Raw genomic sequence first — 19,956 nt, 5'->3', positions numbered from 1 at the left:
CCTAAGCCCTCCAGGTGACATGGATGCGAGTTAGAGGAGAGATCCTCTGTATTAAGGATTGATCAGATAGCTGAGCACAGGGTGTGTGGTTAGTAGTTATTATTATAGTCTGCTTCATTCGTCACAGGCTGAAAATGAAGATCCACATCTTAGTTTACCAACATGGCCCATCTGAAGCCACAATGAGTAAAGTGTCTCCCTCCTGCTCTGTTTGAAAGGTCCAGACTCCAGAGACAGATGGAGACAAACTGCACTTGGCTCCGCCACAACCTGCCAAGCAGTTTCTCATCTCGCCCCCCTCGTCGCCTCCTGTGGGCTGGCAGCCCATCAGCGATGCCACACCGGTCCTCAACTACGACCTCCTCTATGCCGTGGCCAAACTAGGACCAGGTAAGCTCTGCAGCCCTTTTTAAAAATGAACATTCCTCAGCAACCTAGAAGCGCCAAACAAGACAAACAACCTTGAAATCCTGGGTTCACAGTAACATCTGCACTTCTAAATGGATTTATTGCTCTGTGTGGCCAGCGGGAGGGATGATGAATGAGGACCGCAGCCTCCAACTTTGCACCTCTTTAAAAGCAATTCCAGAACCTGCACAAAAATGACTGCAGTCCTCTTGACCTCTGGGTTACAATGCAGATATCTTAAGATCTGGCAGCACTACCTTATTCTTCAGGGATTTCTACCATGAGGAAGTTTTCTCAGAACAGGCAAAATGGCTCCTATCAGCTGGCAGAAGGTAACCCAGTTTTATTGCTGACGCAGGTCATAGTACATACCCAGGAACTCTGCTACAAGACAATGCGCCTGCCAAAGGGAAGCCTCCAACTCCCCAAGAACTGAGAGTAAACCTCTAACTTTAGAATAATCTTAGGGTCTCTTGGGTCCAGTGTTGGCATGTGTAGCTCTAAGTCATTCGTTTTCATTGCAGCATACTCTTCCAGTATATGAATATATTACCACGCCTAGACCATCTTAGGATTTTGTTATTACCATCAAAGCTACCACTGACATTTTTGTATCTCTCTATATGCACATCTCCAAATATTTCTTTAGGTTTTATACCTAAGTATAATACCATCTTCAACTTCAGGAGACGATACCACCTATACGTCATGTTATTTTTCCCATATTATATACCAAAAGGGGAAATGGTAGAAATTGGAGGGGCTGAAACCACTGGCAGCCCAGTTTTCAATGCAGTGGAGCATATGAGGAATAACGGCCAGTGTGTCTGCTTCATCTACTGGGGGTTCTCCAAAAATATAATCCCAATGCTCTGCTTCCACCCCAAGAGCTTTTACTTTAATTGGTCCAGAGTAAAGTTCAGCCATCAGTATTTTTTAAAGGCTCCCCAGCTGATTCTAACATCAGATGAGTTCAAGAACCATTGGTAACCAATGCCAAATTTCAGGAATACTACTTAAATTCTCACTAGTATTTCTGGGTATGGTCGGCAAAACATTTGGCCCAAGAATCAACCACCCAGGAAATCTGCATTTTTTTTTTTTTAATAATGGCACATAGTGCTTCTTGTATACATAAAGTTTCCAATGCTGGAAATTGGGGTGGCCAAGAATCCTGGTTTGCTGAGGCTTAGAGGGAACTCTGGGGTGTGGGATTTCAGTGCCCAAACTAGGAAATTCCCAGGAAAACTAAGTGGAGCTGGTTACCCTGCCAACTACTCAGATGAGGCCATTGTATTCATAAACAAACCCTAAGAAGCAGCAAGCTCCTTGGTGGGGAGTGCAGCATATGGGGAATAACAGCCAGTATATCTGCTTCATCTACTGGTGGTACACCCTTCTCACTTGAGTTCTCTGAGGCTTAGATTTGTCCCCTGAGGGGCAGGGAGTTCTTTGTAATCACCAGCAAGTCACTGAGCTCCTGGGGCCTGTGAAAGGGCGGTCATATTCACCCTTGAAGAGCCACTGGGAGAAGCAGTAGGTGTCCAAGATGGGCCGGAGAGGGAAGGAATAGGGAGATGTTGTAGAATGTGATCTCCTTGAATGTCTAGTTCACAGACAGGAAGTGCCTGCTTCCTCAGCCCTCCTCCTAAGCGGGCCATGTTTGGGATGTGCTTTATTGGTGGTGAAGCCATTTCCCGCAGCAATTCAGGACATTTCAGAAGCAGGCAAGCTTGTCAAATCCTGAGACCAGTTAGTGCCACAGTCATTGAAACTGCCACTCTGACACCTGTGCCCAGGTATTAACAGGAATACATTCGAACACTCTGTAGAGTTGTTTTGAAGGTCAGCAAATAGCATTCCTCATAGAATCACTAAGATCTTGGCCAGAGGACCCAGGAGTCACTGGCTGACTTAGCATTTTACAGGGCAGGAAACTGAGGCCCGGGGCAGAGAGAGAACTTGCCCACAACAGAGCTGCTTCCAAGGCTGTGTCCTTCCCTCTTCTAAAGGAGGCCCCAGTGGTGTCAGACTTGCTGGCTTTAGTGTCCTGTGGTCTCTGGTCCACTCACTTAGAGCCAGTAGAAGTCAAGCCATCATCATCTTTTTAAAAAATCAAGAATATGATAAAATAGTCATTCGTAGTCTGCGTTCACAGAGCTTGGTGCAGACAGGAGATCAGGACAAGTGCTAGACACCCTCACTGACTGATGGCGCTCAGTGCAGGGTCTGGAAGGCACCACCAGGGACAAGTGCAACCTGGGACAGATGGAGTGGGAAGTAGCACCCACAAGAGATGCTCACACAGAGCTTGGCACAGAGGAAGGGAATGGTCTTAGAATAAAAAGGGAGAAGTTCTTTTAGAATTGTGAATAAGTGATCGACAATGTTAAAATGCTTATCTTTTAGCTTATGACCTTCACCTTCCTTTATCACAACCAGTGAACCACCTACCATTTTGGAAGTGCCCTGCATGTGGTAAGGACAGAGCGAGGGACTCTTATTACCCCCATGTTACAGGTCAGGAAACGGCTAGAGAGAAGAATGAGCTTTTCCAAGGTGACATGACTGGCTAATTTTCAATCCTGGCTCTTCTGATTCCCAAGGTGATCTTCACCACCGGCCAGTTGGCTTTCTTTGAAGGACACTGGCTGCCTTGGCTGACATTAGGCCTTTTCTGCTTTTACACTGGCAAAACATTTATCGTAACCCTGAGGCGACAGCTCTCTCTCCCACCACTTCCAGAAAGCCTAGCCCAGTATCTGCTAAGAATGATATGCATCATTGTGTGCAAAAATCAAAGGTCTCTTTATATTTTCAAGGATGACTTATATTGTTGTCCATGAAACAGCCACCACTTGGATGTATTTTCCTGATGGCTTTCTCTCCATTCCTTGTCAGCGATTTGAAGCTGTTTCTCTCTGCTTCCTCACCCCACAGAAAAATGATTTGTATTGAATAACTGAGTTGAAAATATCACAGAAGTTATATTGGAGATTGCTAAGGTCCTATTAACAGAACACTAGAGACTGAGTAATTTATAAAGGAAAAAGGTTTTTTGAGCTCACAGTCCTGAAGGCTGGAAGTCCAAGAGCAGGGCACTAGTGTCTGCTCAGCAAGGGTGGCAGAGAGAACACGAGGGGTGCACTTGCTTTATAACAACCAGCTCTTGTGGGGACAAATCCAGTCCTCAGAGAACTCAAGCGAGAAGGGTGTACCTCCATCTCTCCCTAGCTCCTCTCCATGGCCCCAGCACCTCCCAACACTGCCTCACTGAGGAATTAAGTGTTCCAACCCATGAACTTCTAGGGGACAAACACCAACTGCAGCAGGCCCTGCTTTAGCTGCACCAAGGAAGGAACAGGCTATACCCTGGATCTTCCATACCCACATCTCTGCCCTCTCCCCCCAGCAAGGTGCCAAGGCAAGGAGCCCCTGTACCCCTGGTCTGTGCACAAGGTCTCACTTCTCCTGGGGTAGTTTCCTACTGTTCAACTTGCTGCCTTTCCTACATTTTGAGGGGAGAATTCATGTTTTATTCATTTTGGTCTTCCTAGCACCTGAGAGCACCTGGTACATGGTAGGTGCTCAATAAGTACTCAATGAATGAACCAAGGGACACATGAACTGAGGAGCCGCTGGCCTGCTTGGGGATGGTGTCTTCTCTAGCACGGTGGTGCTCTCTTAGGGCTTTAGCCAGACTGAGTCAGGCAGCACTGAGCTAATGTTTTCAATAATGAAATGACTTCCAGCATTTCCATTTTAAAAAATGATTTCATAAAATTCATTTTTAACCCTTTGGCAGAATCATTTCAGTAACAATGATAACTCGTTTTATTTTAAGGGATAACTAGCTCAGCTCCAGAAGCTCAGAAACAAATTAGAATAAGAGCAGGAGGAAAGCCACTCAGATGATCAAAGGAGTGGAGCTGTACCCGGGAGGATGGCTTAGCGGCGGAGTGACTGGGAAGGGACACAGAAATCTAAAGAGGCTGGGAAAAGGCAGTCGAAGGTTTTCCTGGCCCTTTGAATGCTTTGCACAGGGTCATTTAAAAAGAAAAAATCTCAAAACATGAGAACACTTTAAGACTTCCACATCAGCACTTCAGATTATTTTGTTTGCTTTCCATTTTAAAAATTAATCCATATACTTGTTGCTTAGATAGTTTGTTAATTAACATTTCTTTGTTTGAGTTCTGTGCAATATTCATTCAGGACAGTGACAAAACTCATGAGTGAATACTTCATTTAGAAGCATTAACATTAATGCTCAGTAAATTCTCTGGGGGCGGGGGAGGGTGGGGAGCAGGGATCTAGGGCAAGAAGGGCTCAGGGTCAAGGCAGTGCACCCACTGGCTGGTGGGGGCTTCCCAGGGAGGCATGGACACAGACCTGGCTCAGATTAGCCACAGCTAAATCAGCATCCCTGTCCTTTTAAAAAGGGACACTAGTGATCCTCTTTCAGAGAGGGCCAAGTCAGGTCAAAAATTTCTAGAAAGATCCAGGCAGAGAACAAAAGAGCCCTGACAAAACCTGACCCTGTAGTTCATGAGGAAATCCTTTGAACTCATTAACAAGATGTTACAACTGGAGACAAGGGCCACAGAACATTGGAGAAATTTCGGTTCTGTGTCTCACAGCGAGAGCAAGTTTGTGTTCTAAGAAATTATGAGAGGCACAGTATCAAACACTCTTAACCATTGTCTCCATGACTGTATATTCCGTCTTTGACCCAAGAAGTAAAATAAAAACAATGACTTAACATGTAGTGCTTACTATGTGTTAGGCACTGTTCTAAATACCTTACTATACCTTCTCACTTAACAGTCGCACACAGTCACAAGCATCGTCAATATCATACAGTTTGAAAATGTGAGGCACAGAGTGGTTAAATAAATTGTCCAGGTGCACAGCTGGTAAGTCAAAATGTGTTCTTCCGCCACTGGAAAGAAGCAAAAAAGTACTATGCTTTTTCAAACTTTCAACCTCCCAGGGCGGAAAGGTCTCTTGAATAGTAAAATTAATTTCTCCAGAAAAAAATTAAAAATTGTTGGGAAAGGAGAGTTTACGAACACAAAACAATTTAAACATTTTTTTTTCCTTCCATATCTTGTTTGATTTTTGTCCTCCCACCAAACCAGCCCAGTGCCTCAGATTTCAGGGCACAGCCCTTGCTTTCCTTTAATGTCCAAGGGGACACACAGATCAGAATTTGCTACCTTCTCTTCTGTTTAAGGGGAAGTTTATCCTATCAAAATAGGGGCTTTATGTTTCTATTCAACCTGGTGACTTTGTAGAATCTCATCACCTAACAGAAAATTAGACAAACCAAGATGGTCTCTGACCTTGACGTGGAAAAAGAATTGAAAATTTTTATTTGTTTGATAATATCTATTGTCATAATACCCTAATTTCAGAAACAGTACAATGCTGTTTTTCTTTAAGTGTTAAAAAAAAAAAAAACCCAGCCCAGCAAAACAGCTTATCCATACCAGCTAGCAAAAAAAAAAAAAAAAAAAAAAAGGCAAAATCAAGATGCATGTCCCACCAAACAGGTGGCAAGTCAGGGGGCCCCTGGTATGAAATGCCAGCCTTGTTCTGTGGTCTGGATGGCTCTGGAAGGTCATGTTCATTGACACTGAAAATGCCTGCAGGCAGCGATATGAAAAGTCGTTGTCTACTCTTTTTTTTCCTGCTACTATTTTTAGCTCTTGTTAGGGAGATCAATTTTAGTTAACTACAGAGGAAGGTTTAAAATGGCGCTCAAGTTTCAAGTTGCCTACGTCTGCTATATTTAGATTTTTTTCCCCCCTAAATTCTGCTCTATTGAGACATGCCATAGTAAAGCAATTTTGGTGTTTCTGCTTGGTACACATTGTTTCCTGAAATGGAAAATATACTTCCTTAATTAACGTAACTTACAAGGAAGAAACCTTTTCTATTCTAGGCTCTGACTCAGATGTAGAGAGAACTCAGTTTTTAAAATATAGATGAGCACCTATATTTGGGGTACGTGTAGGATGAAATATTATATAAGGACTCCGTCCGTTCAACAATTTTGCTATATTCTGATCACCAGACATGAAAGGCACAGAAAGAGTTAGCACCCACCTTGGCAATTAGTACCCCCTCCCCACACAAGGACTGACTTGTGATCCTGGAACACATTCCCAAGTTTCCATTTCCTTTCCAAGAATTTTCTCTGGGAGAATTTTTTTTAATAGAAAATTTTAAAGGGGATTTTCTTCTGCTCACATAATTCTATAATTTTTTATCTTTAATCACTACCAACTAGCAACATGAAGCTCTTCCTTTACTTATTTCACAGGGTAAAATGTACAGATGGTAGATAATCTGAAAAGATACATGGGCCGAAAAGATGAATAAAAAATTTTACCACCCCCAAATAAGTACTTTAAAATAGGATTCTTTGGGTTTTCCTCCTTCACTCTAGGTGTATGTGTGTTCTTAGAGCTACTGCCTTAGCCACACCTCTGATCCTAAGAAGGAAGAATAAGGCCACTCATGGCGGTGCATGCCTATAATCCCAGTGGCTTGGGAGGCTGAGGCAGGAGGATCAGGAGTTCAAAGCCAGCTTGAACAACTCAGTGAGGCCCCAAGCAATTCAGCGAGACCCCATCTCTAAATAAAATACTAAAAAGGGCTGGGGATGTGACTCAGTGGTTAAGTGCCCCTGAGTTCAACCCCTAGTACCAAGACAAAAAATAGGGTCCATCTCTAGAGGGGAAAACTTCCAGTCTCCAGGGAGAGCCCACACAGCTCCTGTGGTCTCTGCTCTGCTGCTCTCTCCTTGCCTGGGTGGAAAAGCCCCTTCCTCCAAGATTCAGAGAGGCTATTTGCTCAGCTCTTTCTCTCTGCCTCCCCACCTCTCTGGCTCTTTACCTTCCTTGAAAGTTTCTAGTTTTCATCTCAGTTACTAATTCAGATCCTCAATCACAGCGCCCCATGAAGAACTTTGGGTCCTACATGTCTCAGGAGGGAATAAAGATAAGTGGTCACCCTAAACCTGTATGAAAAAGAAACCTCCAGAAGCAAATTTCCTTTTATGAAATAGACCCCCTCCCCGCCTTATGACAGATGTAAAGTGTTCGCCCTCTCCCTCCATCTTTTAACATCTAGCTAAATCCTTCTCATCTCCCACTTTGATACAGGTCAGGACTGGTGAGGAGCAAGGAAGGAGAATCCCTATCATACATGTTAATATTTTTTTTTCCTGCAGTGAACCCATATTATCCTTACTGAGGGGGGGGGAAGCCATGCCATGCCATATCATGGCCACCTCACACCTGACCCCAGGAGGCAACACACTAGCTACACTATGGCATCTAGGAGACCCAATTGGAGCCTGCTGCCCATCTCCAGGGCTTACCACAATGAAACAGGAAATATGCATTCACAGAAATACAAAGAATCAGAGAGCCCAAGTTTACAGAAGACCAAACTCTGGAATATTTGTTTTAATCCTGAATCCTTTTTCACTCTAAGAAAAGAAATGCTTTCTCCATAATAATCTTGTAAATAGGCAGCTAACAAATACCTGTGATTTTTAGTTTCCAATAAGCCCCTTTGCTCTTGAACATTACCTCTTCTATTTCGTAGCTATGGATGATGACCCAGCATGAAGAGAGGATTTTTCTCTTTAGGATGATGATTAAAACTCGGGATGTGTTTTTGATTCTAGGCTCCATCTTTTATAGGTTGTGTGAACTTCAGCAAGATTTTTAGCTTCTCTGTCCTCAGTTTTCCAAACAGAAAATCAGGGTGTGTATCAAAAGAGACAAGCCATATAAATATGTATGTCCAGCCCTGAGTATAGTAAATGCTCAATCTGTGTCACCATTTATTATCAGTTGATTGTCAAACCACATCTTAGGCTCTGAGCTCAGTGTATGGCAATATGAATGCCGTGATGTTTGGAGCTGATTGCCCTATGCAAGGCAGTACATTTAGTATTCCTGGGTCTCACCTGCTAAGTGCCAGTTTTCACCCTGACCCAGTCATTAAATCATGGTGATGGCAACAATACCCACTGATAGACCAGCACTTGTTTAAAAACGACGCTATAATCACACCAGTTGAAAAGTGACTAAGAGGTGTTGAGACAAGAGGCAAGGAGAGTCCAGTAAAGTGGAGGCACCAGTGTGTGCACAGAAAGAGGGGAGAGGGCGGGATAAACAGGAGTAGCACCTGCTCACAACTTTGTACTTGATCCCCATATGTGCGTGCGCATGCATCTACACACACACACATTTTTCCTTCCCCTAGGAAAACTAGAAGAAAGCAAAATTGCCAAGAGGTGGCTTTAAAATACCATTAAAATATTTGGTCTTTGTCCTTCATTCCTAACACAAAGCTCCTAAAATTCACGATTTCCTGAGAGATAGGAATATCTTTTATTCTAATAATGTGACTCTTGGCAGGATGGGGGCTGTTCACTAGAAAGACAGCCCCTTGAATCCAAACCTAGTACTTTCAGTCCCATTTCCCCACCCCTGGGGAATAGAGGACAGGAGAAAAGCTAGAGATCAAGTTAATAGCTTATGATACCTGAATGGTGGTGTTCTGAGAGCTTCTGGGTTCATGAATGCATCCGCATGCCAAGAAGGTGGCACACCCCAACTCCCCAGGATAGAAGTGCTCCTTTCAGACTACCCTATGTACCTCTTCATCTGGCTCTTCACTTTTGTATCCTTTATAAAACCCTTTATAATAAACTGGTAATCATTTTTAAAAATACACCTTTAAATAGCATATCTATCTGGGGGTGGAGGGGTGCAGCTTGGAAAACGTCCTATTTTTTTGGTTTAACTCTGTCCTTCTGTTGAAGAACACAGTCCCCAGCAGGAGTGAGGTTGGGGGTGACAGTTCAAATGCTGGTGGGTGCCCCAGATAGAGGGAGACAGGGTGCATCCTCCCTAGTCTTGTCCCACTTCCTGGGGGGGAGGGGGCGGTCCCTACCCAGCACCTGACAGTGCAGGACCCCTCTGCCTGCCCAGTTGACAGGGAGCAGCAAACCAGGACTTGCAGCCTCGTGGGGCTTCCTTTCCTGCTGAATTCAAGTCATAAGCTTAACTCTTGAAAGAAAAACCTACATATGAACACCTTTCAAGCACATCTAAACCATCCTGCACTGCTCACTGAACTCTGCTCTCACCAACAGTTGGGCATGTGCAGAAAAGCCAGCACGCACCAAGTCCACTGTCACCATTCCACCGGCAGGGGCTCCCTAGTCCCTCTTGCAGAGTAGGCAGGTCCTGTGCCCTTTAAGCCAAGCCACTCTGTTTTCCTGTAGTGATGTTAATATTGGAATTTGTATTCAACCAACTATAAAGGACTCAATCCAAATTGAAGCTTAGCACACAACCCTGACAGGGTTCTGTATTGGAGTTCTATTGGAAATGTTCTTAGGACTTGCTTTGATAAGCCACTATCTTGTTTTAAAATTCAGTGTAGACTGATTATTGACACTGATGTTTGAACCCTATTTGGTTCAGAAGACAGATGAGTTGTTGCTGCTGCTATTAACTTGTCATCCAAAACCAAGCTGGCAATTAAGGTTAAGAAATGGACATCCTGCACCACACAGGTGCACTCCCACCAGCATGGAACTAGAAAGCATCAGGCTGCCCAGCACTGGGCAGGGACTCTCCTGCCAGGCTCAGCACAGAGCACAGGCTTCTCAGAGGAAGAGAGCGCTCAAAGTGAAAGGTGGGAGAGAGTGAGCCGAGCATTTCCAGTTCTTTTCCCCAAAATCACCTTAGTATTGTTCCTCTTCCACTGGGGAGGAGTAAAAGAGGGGCCATAGAGATAGACAGTAAGAGGTCTAAGATGTCCTCCACATGAAAGAACCACTGGACCTAGTCAAGTATCCACTAGGACACAGGGCCCCAGCAGGGGAAAAGGGAAGACACTACAGGCATAACTTCAACTATAGTAGCTCCCCTAGCTCTTGAACAGAATTTGTGTGACCCAGGCTCACTTTTACATAACAAGCTACCCCCAAAATTTTAAGGCCTAAAAGAGCAACCATCATTTATTATGCCCACAAATCTATTTGGTCAAGGCTCAGTAATGACTCATCTCTGTGCCTCGCAGTGTTGTTGGGACAGCACACCTGGAGACTAGCAAATCAGCTTCAGGAGTGTTCATTCTGATGGCTGGCTGTGGCTTGGGCCCTGCATCCTCTCCACAGGCTGATTTGGCTTCCTTACAACATGGAGGTGGGGTTTCAAGAGTGGGCATCCTGAAAGAGTATGGCAGAAGTGTCTGGCATTTTTATAATCCAGAAGTCATATTGGTTCCTTCTGCCATATTCTATCAAGGCCGTCATAAAAGCCTATCCAAGTTTTCAAAGAGGGAATAGAGGGAGCACTCCTGGATGGAGAAGGGACAAGGTCCTAGGAGAGTATATAGGAGGGGAGATATTATATCATCTTTGGAAAGCATGATGTGCTACAACATGTAACATTCCTATTGAGAATTCAACTTCCTTATGTGAGATGATGAAATTAAACAGGAGGGAAACAGGATATTTTCCCAAGTCCACAGTTTCCATAGGAGATTAACTCAGTTTATAGAAGATAGGGTCTTGCTACGTTGCTTAGGGCCTCACTAATGTGCTGAGGCTGGTCTCAAACTTGCAATCCTTCTGCCTCAGCCTCCAAGTCACTGCGATTATAGGCATGCACTACTGCACCCAGCTATAATTTATAGGAGATTCACTGTCAAAGAGACCTTGCCAGAATAACTAGCAAAGTTCAAAACAAAATGAGACAAAGTTCAGGAGAAATAAATAGTCTATCTTTAGCTAGAGAACAATATACAATGAAAATATGTTGCCATGAAAATGTGCTAGAAGTAAAAGTTAAAACGAGGCTCCTTTCCCGTAGAGTTTCCTACAGAATATGAAACAGAATAATGAGAGGCAGAACCAGAGGGGATGGTTAATGTGGCTGGCGAAATCAAGTCAGTCTGAATTCTGGCTCTGCAGGGAGCTCAGTTTCCTTAGCATAACTGGACATGCTGAAACCCACACCACAGAGCTAATGTCATCATTAGACACCTGTTTAAGGGACGCACTTAGAGACTTAGACCTGTGCCTGGCATTTAGGAAGTATTCCCTAAACAGCTGTGTTCAAGGAACATGCCAAGTTTCTACAACACCTACTATGGCCCAGCACCAACAGTCCTAATAAATAGGGTAGATACCTGCATTAGTTTTCAGCTTAGTTGAAATGCTAAAAATTTACACAAGATAAACCACAGGAGGAAAATTCATGCATGAGTACATACTGGACATTATACAATAACTGTGTCCGATGTCCTTCACAAATCTATCATTTATTGATCATTAGTGTGTACCCTGAGCTGCAGCAATCCCAAAAGCAGCTTTGGTGATTTGGAATATAAAACATCATTAGATGAAATAACTAATGAATAATACAAAAAGGAATATCGTTAAGCATTATAAATAAGTGGCTTGGACCAACTTGGGAAAAGAAAATCAGAAGTTTTCTTAGAACAGGAACTTATGGCTTTCCATTTCATGGAACAGAGGTATGTAAACGGGTAGGAAAAGAGGAAAATGGAGAGAAATTTCCCAAGGACAAGTCAGAGAAGGGGGGAAAGGAGAGATCCATTTGGGGAATTAGATTACAGGGTACCTGGCTATTCACTTGAACCTTGGGATTCAACATATCATTCACCTCTTCCTGTACTTTCACAGCAGATTCTGGTGAGTGAAAGATCTTTACAATCATTTGGCTGCTTGATTCTTGAACCCTTGTGTGATCGTTTCCAATATGATGAACCAAAATTCTTTGTGGGGTGGGGGGGGGCAGGGTGGCAGCACTGATCAAACTAATATCACCCTGAATAATTACAATTACACTGTGCATCATGGGAGGACTTGGTAAACTAGTTGATCCATATTTCTTTATTTCCTAGTCTCCCGGTGATGTGAGCATTGTCATTGCTTTGATGAGGGAAACTGAGAAAGCTGTATGTTTTTTGCACCTCAGAGTCCCACTACCGGTATGTGGAAGGTAGTGTCTCCAAATTTAGTTTTAGGATGTTGATTCTATGGGGAGGAAAGCAACAGGGAGCCCCCTGGTGAGTGGCAGGAGGCAAGTCATGGGCAGGGGTAAGTGGGGGAGTGCATGCAGAATGCTTCAAAGCAGCACTCAGAGACTTAGTGAGGAAGTGGATGAGGAGAAAGAAAATTCAATAACTGACTCCAAGGATCTGTACCTAAAAGGCTGGAAAAAAAGACAGCCTCCATGAGAAATGTGAGAGCCTGGAAGGAAATGTGTGTCCATGAGGAAAATGAATAATTCTACTTTAGATATGTGAATTAGGAAAGGAAAAGGAAACTTACATGGAGATGTCAGGAAATTGGGGTGCAGATAGGAAGGCAGCCTGGAATAAGCTCCTCCTAGAGGGAGGATTGGGGAAGAGTCTTCCCAGACCAGCAGCAAATGCTAAGGGATAAAGCTCGTTGCACCTGTTGGACTTTGCTGTGTTTTGGAAGCCTTGAGCGCAGGGATCCTATCTATTTCCTAGTGGACCACATGATCTTCTTTCCATCACAAAAGTTTCCTAAGAATCTGAGCAATCAGTCTCAACCCTGCTTTAGTACACACACACTTGGCTCTGTATCATCACCCTACTGTAACACACCTGAATTATATTGATTTGCACAAAATGCATCAGCACACTGATGATGTTAGCATCCAAGAAGGAGCCCACCCATGGCCCATGAGCCAAAGGTCACAGTGTGATGGAGGCTTCCTGTGGCACTTGGACTGGCAGCCTCATCACACTTCCCTGTGACAGAACTACAGAGACTTCACCTCCTCCTCCTGAGAACAGGAAGCAGCCTGTGGGCACCCACGTTTCCTCCTCCAGATGTGTAGGAATTGGAATGTTGTCACCAACCTGCCCCACCCACTCAAAAAAAAAAAAAAAGAAACAGAATTTGGGCATGTGTTTTGAACCATGGCCAAGCCTCAGGAAGTTCCAAATACCTCCATGAGAGTTTAACTTTTGGACAGGTGCTAAAGGATTTTGTTTGGGTATTTATTTCATGGGGGTAGATAGAAAACCCTGATCAATGCATTTTTTTTGACAGGTTCTGGCCTCCTTTCTCTGCACAGGGTAAAGGATAGTTTGAATACAGACGGAGGAGTGAGCACAGGATAGATGAATCCTCTCATCCTTTAAAAAGGAATGCTGATCCAGGGCCCCATTCTCCCTGCACTGGGATAGGACCTGTCCCCAGCCTGGGTGGATAAGGACTCCTTGTCCCCAGCTAAGCTTAGTTGGTCCCTTTGCATGGTGACAGCGTTGACGTCAGTCCTCACGGTAGAGGAATTAGTTGAAGCCCAAAGGGAAAAAAAAGGCCAAAAAAAGAAATTCAATCCAGCAAGGCTAAAGCCATTTCTTTTTAGTTTGCAGGCTCTTAGCAGCTGTTCAGCTTTGCTGGATTTTGATAGTAAGAAATTTTCTAAAAATAGAATAATGAAATGTCAGAGTTAATGGGATCACCTGGTAAAATAGCTCCACTAGTAGCCAATCTGACTATAGCCACCTGATGTGAAAGTTGCCTTGCACCCCCCCACACACACATAAAGAGGTGCCCCCTTGCTGGCCTCTTCCATCCCCCACAGCTACTCAGAGAAGAAAGCCACCTCCTCCAATGTGATAATCACACTGCAACAATGGGTGTCTTTCAGGAATGCTCTTTATCTAAGCCAGGGCCCACAAAAGGTATAATCAAAAGTCAACTTTGTTGTGTGTATTTTACTGCAATTGAGGTACCAGGAGTGAGAAGACTAATATTTGCCAACAGACAAGGAAAGGGACAGGGTGTCTGGTCAGTCCTCTGGCCTGGGCCCTGCCATCACCACCACCTCAACCCCAGGGCCAGAAACTTCCACACTCAATCTGCTACGGCAGAGTCCTTTCTGTGGCCTCCCCCTCTGAGGATGGCAGAATGCCATCCCCCTGCACCTCTGCAAGCCCTGAGCATGACTCCCACAGCTGCTGTTTCCTCTAAGGGGCTTCTTCAAATGAGAGAAAGAAACCCTACCTGCTAAAACAAGAATTATCATCTTATTCCAGGACTTAGAAATCACATCTTCCTCTTTTATCTGAGAGTGTCTTTCATTCAGAATTGCAAAGAGTGTGTGAAAAGAAAAAGAAAGGAAATTTTTAGGTACTCTGGATGTTGTTGGACTTTGAGCAACTTGAGAATGCCAAAGATGAGCAAGTGCTGGTGGCCAGGAGGCCTGGGGAACTGGCCTGGAGTCCCTAGCCTCTTTTCCTTTGTGTGCCCTTCTTTCCCCTATCCTCTCTCTGAATTATTACCATTTTCCAATTAAAAACAAATGATGCAGAGTGGAGGAAGTAAGGGGGCACATTAGTGTGTGCCAGTACCCTCATGGGACCACAGTCCCTTGCTATCCCACAAAGCCATGAAACTCTGGTCACTCAGACACCGAAACAACCAGAAGCAGCAGGGAGTGCTAAATACAAATGAAGATTCCACTAAATCAGAATTTGAAAGATTGCATCCCATCCTGGCAATCTGTTTTTAACAAGCACCTTGAGTAAATTATCAGATGGTTGAGAACCACTGCTTCAAGATGCCACCAACCAGGTCTGCCCACCCTCAGCCCAGAGCCTCTCCCACACCTGTCAGGTAAAGCTAGTTTCATGCAGGTTCCTCTCCGTAGCAATACCTAATGTTTCTTTTACTCTGGAACTTTGATAATGGAGTTCTTTTAAGAAGGGACAAAATACTCTAGGGAGGAGGGGACCCACACTATTAAATGAACTTTCCATGGCATCCAGCGGTGTTCCGTGCCTACACGTCTGCACAGTACAGTAACTGCCAAGTGGACTGCAGCCTGATTAGGTTATCGCTCACTCTCCATTCCTGCTTTCCAAGTAGCCTGAGTGATTGACATGCACCTGGTTCTGCCACAGGCATCCTACTTCTGTCACTGTCCTCACCTGCATCCAAACTAGTCCACCTCAGCTCCCACATGTCAGAGACTTAGCGCTCATTGATGAAATTTTCCCTGCCTACAATTTCACCACATTTAGACTGCAAGCCACAGATCTTCATAAGCCATAGTCCAAAGGCTCTGCCTAATTCTATTCTTTTTTGCTACTACCAGTGTCCAGAGAAATGCTGGAGTTGTGAAACATTCACTGTCCCTCACCCAGAAAAGCCTTCCCTCAGCACAGCAGGTTGTTGGGGGCGGAGAGTGTCCAATAAAGACTTCTTTGACTCTGAACAGAAAGAGAACCCTCTTAGCAGGGTATGACTGTATTAGTTTGCTAGGGCTGCCATAACAAAGTACCACGAATTGAGTGACTTTCACAACAAAAATTAGTTGACTCAGTTTTGGAGGTTCACAGTTCAAGATCAAGATGCACATGGGGCCATGCTCTCTCTGAAAGTGCTATACGAGATCTGTCCAGCACCCTCTCCTCACTTCTGGTGGTTCCTTGGCAATGACAGCATAACTCCATTCTTCAAATGGCATTCTCCCAGGGGGTGTGAGTATCCAACTTCCCCTTCCTATAAGGTACCAGACTTGTTGTAGCAGGGCCCATTCTAATAACCTCTTATTAATTTAATCAACTGCAAAGTCCCTCTCTCCAAATAAGTTCACATTCATAGGACATGGAGGTAAGGACTTCAACATCTTTTAGAGGGGCACAATTCAACCAATAACAAGGACGACTCTGGTGTGTCCATCCCTCCCCGTATCACTTAGAAGAGCTCTGATACCTATTAGTGCTCCTCATTCTCTGTCAGTACCAGAATTTTCAAAGGTCCCCATAGAGTTTGCTGTTTTCACCACTGTTGCTTACCTAGATGGGTTGCCCAGAAGCATGTAAAGAGTGTCCTGCTGCCACAACTGACAATACTTGTTCAAGCTGTCCAGCAAAATCACTTTCCACTAAAGACAGGAAATCAGACAAGACTCCTGGACTGGATGGTGTCTGGTCTTGATCTGGGAAGGAGGGCAGGATATGGGGAGGTATCAGAAAGAGGTGAGACTATGCCAAGTATAAGTAGCTAGTTTTAGTGGGTATAATAACGTAGCTATTGTGATTAGGGGGCAACGGGTAAACTGGTTTGACCAAGCAAAAAGGGAAGAAATGGGCTAAAGATATGTGGACATGCTCTAATGAGTCTTGGAGAGCCACCAGCCAGGAGAATACCTGGAGGACATCATTTTTAGATTATTTTTTTCTATTGATTTGTGAGGATTGGAAGTGAAGGATATGGAGGAAAGATAAAGATGTCAATGGTTAAGCTGAGAAGTTTTAAGCATGAAGACTGAGAATGGTCCCCTTCTCTTGCCCCTCCACCTGGAGGTCGTCTATTTGTCATACCCAAGTCAATTGCCACCTCTAATAAGAAGCATGTCAAAATTACTTGCTGTTTAAATTGGGTACCATAGACCTTAACATATATTATCACCCTAACACTCTCCATCTTACATTCTGATTCCTTCCGTTTCCTCTGGAGAGTGCTTTCATTGTACTTTGTGGTCTTTATGACCAGCAATGACAAGACCATGGGAGATGCTCAATAAACACCTACTGAAATGAAACAGAAAGCCAGTTGCATCACAGTGATTCTAAAGTGAGCCAGTCAAAAATGAGACATTTTTAAACTGGAAAGGGCTTTGATGGTCACCTAACTCAGTTATCCAGTAAACACTACAAATTCTGGACAAATGATAATCTCATCTTATTCTTTCTGGAGTCAGCCATGGCTGTAAGAATTGAAGAGCTGGAGAGAAACTTAAAAGACTACCCTATCCAAAAGATGAAGTAAAGTGATTAGCTTTTGGTTACTCAGCAATTAGTAGCAAGACTAGAAATAGAAATTAATATGATGGTCTAGGTTCATCAGCTTCCTGTACTATAATAAAGTACCTGAGATAATCAACTTCATAGGAGGAAAAGATTCATTTAGACTCATGATTTCAGTGCATGGTCATTTGCCCCTGTTGCTCAGGGCTCGTGACACCCAGTATATTATGGTGGGAGCATGTGGTGGAAACCTAATCACCTCATGGTGGACTGAAAACAGGAAGGGACTGGGGTCCCCTTCAAGGGCTCAACCCTAATGACCTAATTTCTTCCCACTAAGACCCACCTCTTAAAGGTTTTACCAACTCCCAATATCACTTAGGAAGGGGGCCATCCCTTCCACACTTGGGCTTTTGGGGAACATTTAGGATCCAAATGATGACGTGCCCAGACTCATTTGGTCCTCAAGAGGTTAAATGGCTTGTACAGGGGATAGGTGGTAGAGCTGGGGTACAATTCAGATTGATCGTATTCTGTTTCCTATACACCACGCTATCCCCACGTATGACCCCCAGACTTTCTGAAACACTGCAAAGTGCCCTTCTTACTTCCTGGGCAAACCTTGCCAGAGGATCTGCTGTGAAACCCTCCCTCCTTCTCACCCATGTCCCTTGCTTTCCAGGAGAGAAATACGAGCTCCATGCGGGAACAGAGTCCACCCCAAGTGTGGTTGTGCACGTGTGCGACAGTGACATAGAGGGAGAGGAGGATCCAAAGACTTCTCCAAAGCCAAAAATCATCCAAACACGGCGTCCCGGCCCACCACCCTCTGTGTCCAACTGAGCTTACTGCTCCACCTTGAGGATAAAATCCGTCTCTTCTTTATCATGCTTTTTCCCCCTCCCTGTTGTTTGTCAGAGAGAAAAAAAAATTAATTGCCTTTAAATCCCTGGGTGTTTGGTTGTTTGAGATTCCTTCCTTGTAATCAAGCCTCTCGGACAAAAGGGCTAGGAAAAGGTGATATGTGTCTCCTGATCATATCATACCCATTAAGTATAATTCATTATTTAGAAGGTTCTAGAAAAAGTAGTATTTTCTTATTAAACAATCAGCACAGCCTATATCTTTGTTCTCTCATGTTGATCCAAGCCAGACACATCGATAACAAGCAGTACCTGTGTTGTTTGTGAGCCTCTTCAGTCGCAGTCCTGATGTGCGTGTTGTTTTTTTCCTGGCCACTCAAATAGGACCATAAGTAAACTTGACTTTGACTGCATGAGATATCCCTATCTGGTCTCTCTCAGTCCTCTGCATCCTGACATTCCCAGGACATGCATGATCACCAGCATTTGTTTTCATGATTTGAGGATATACTCTAACTCACAGGTTATCAGCATCCAGCCATGTCCTACCTAGAATAGGAAAAAAATAATCCGTATCATCCAGCTTGACAAGTCTGGGTATAGTCACTATTTTGAGTCAATATTTCATAGCTCTGTTAAAATTCCTGGAGGCAAAATTGAGCTTGGCCCCAAAGATATTCCTCAATAGAGTTTGAACATCATTTCCGTGTAGAACTTCCCAGTCTCATTGGGGAGGCTTGTCCAGGGTGATAGACACCGATATCAGACGAACTACTTATTATCAAAGTCTCTCATGGTGTCTGAACCGATTGTTTTTTCTCTTTGTATATTTGTACAAATGTTTCAGCTGTGCTTTTAAAATCTGGATGTTTTTTATTTAGTGGTTGTTCAGCCATTAGCTGCTTAAAAACATGATATGTGCATTGCTTATGAATGCATTCATATACTATTGCAGATAATCTGATAATATCACACTATTATGGATAATACTGAATTTTAAGAGGGCACGACAACATCATATGCCAATACATGAATGATTAGCCAACATCTTTGCTATCCAGCCCACTTGTTTTTAAATAATGATGCAAGTGTCAGTTGTAGATGATTTAAAGTTAGCTAAATCTCCAGAATGTAGCAACAGCTGAGCATATTCAAACAGGGAAAGGGTGAGAGATAAATGTATGCCAATCCTGCTCACGCAATGCCCGTATGCTCAAAAAAGTTTTGTTTTCGTTACATGTGATTTTTCTATTTCTCCAGCCCAAAGTGCATTACAGAAGATACACCTAGAGAACCATTAACTTCTGCTGTATGTGCCAGGCCTCATCTACTCTTGTACATTAATAAATTACTTTAGATGCAATTACAAATTATGATGGAGTGAGGAAGTACTTTCATGACCTAAGCCTCAGAAAAAAACACACAAGAACAATAATGCAGCCAACTGATTGAAGAGTTGTTGTGGTTTTTGCCTAGGGTGTATGTTAGTGTCCTCAGAAACTTAAAACAGACTGATCACTCAGAAATTAAAAGTCCGTTCTACTGTGAATATAGCAATATAGTACTGGACACAGTACAGGTGAAACTGAGGAGAGCTTTGCTTGTAAAATCCTAAGTTTCTATAGGAAAAATGAAGACTCCTTGTAAAAATAAAATCTGAGGAGTATGTTATCAGCAAATGCTTTGACTTTCCTTTGCTGTGGAGGTTTCTGGATTTTCATTGGCAAGATTATGTACTTCATGGTGGAGGAATGGCGCCCTCTAATGGAGGAATGTTGCATTTGGCTATTTAGATGACAGGACTACAGCCATCCACCTTTAGGGG

At 43.7% G+C, this 19,956-nt stretch overlaps 1 protein-coding gene across 3 annotated transcripts in view; it reads left to right on the top strand.

Annotated features, from left to right (window-relative positions):
• The window catches only part of RCAN2 (regulator of calcineurin 2), a 245,762-nt gene extending 226,196 nt beyond the window's left edge, over positions 1-19,566 (top strand). For all 3 annotated transcript variants that reach the window (XM_081296302.1, XM_081296303.1, XM_081296304.1), the window contains 2 exons: positions 219-390; positions 17,951-19,566. In XM_081296302.1, coding sequence (XP_081152428.1) covers positions 219-390; positions 17,951-18,111 — 333 coding nt within the window. In that variant the 3' untranslated portion in view covers positions 18,112-19,566. The remainder of the gene's footprint in view (positions 1-218; positions 391-17,950) is intronic.
• Positions 19,567-19,956: the final 390 nt, after the last annotated feature.

This window comes from Spermophilus citellus (assembly GCF_964194105.1).
Source record: "Spermophilus citellus genome assembly, chromosome: 5".
NCBI lineage: Eukaryota > Metazoa > Chordata > Mammalia > Rodentia > Sciuridae > Spermophilus > Spermophilus citellus.
The sequence above is the reverse complement of the archived record's forward strand: the minus strand, read 5'-3'. Positions and strand labels throughout refer to the sequence as shown.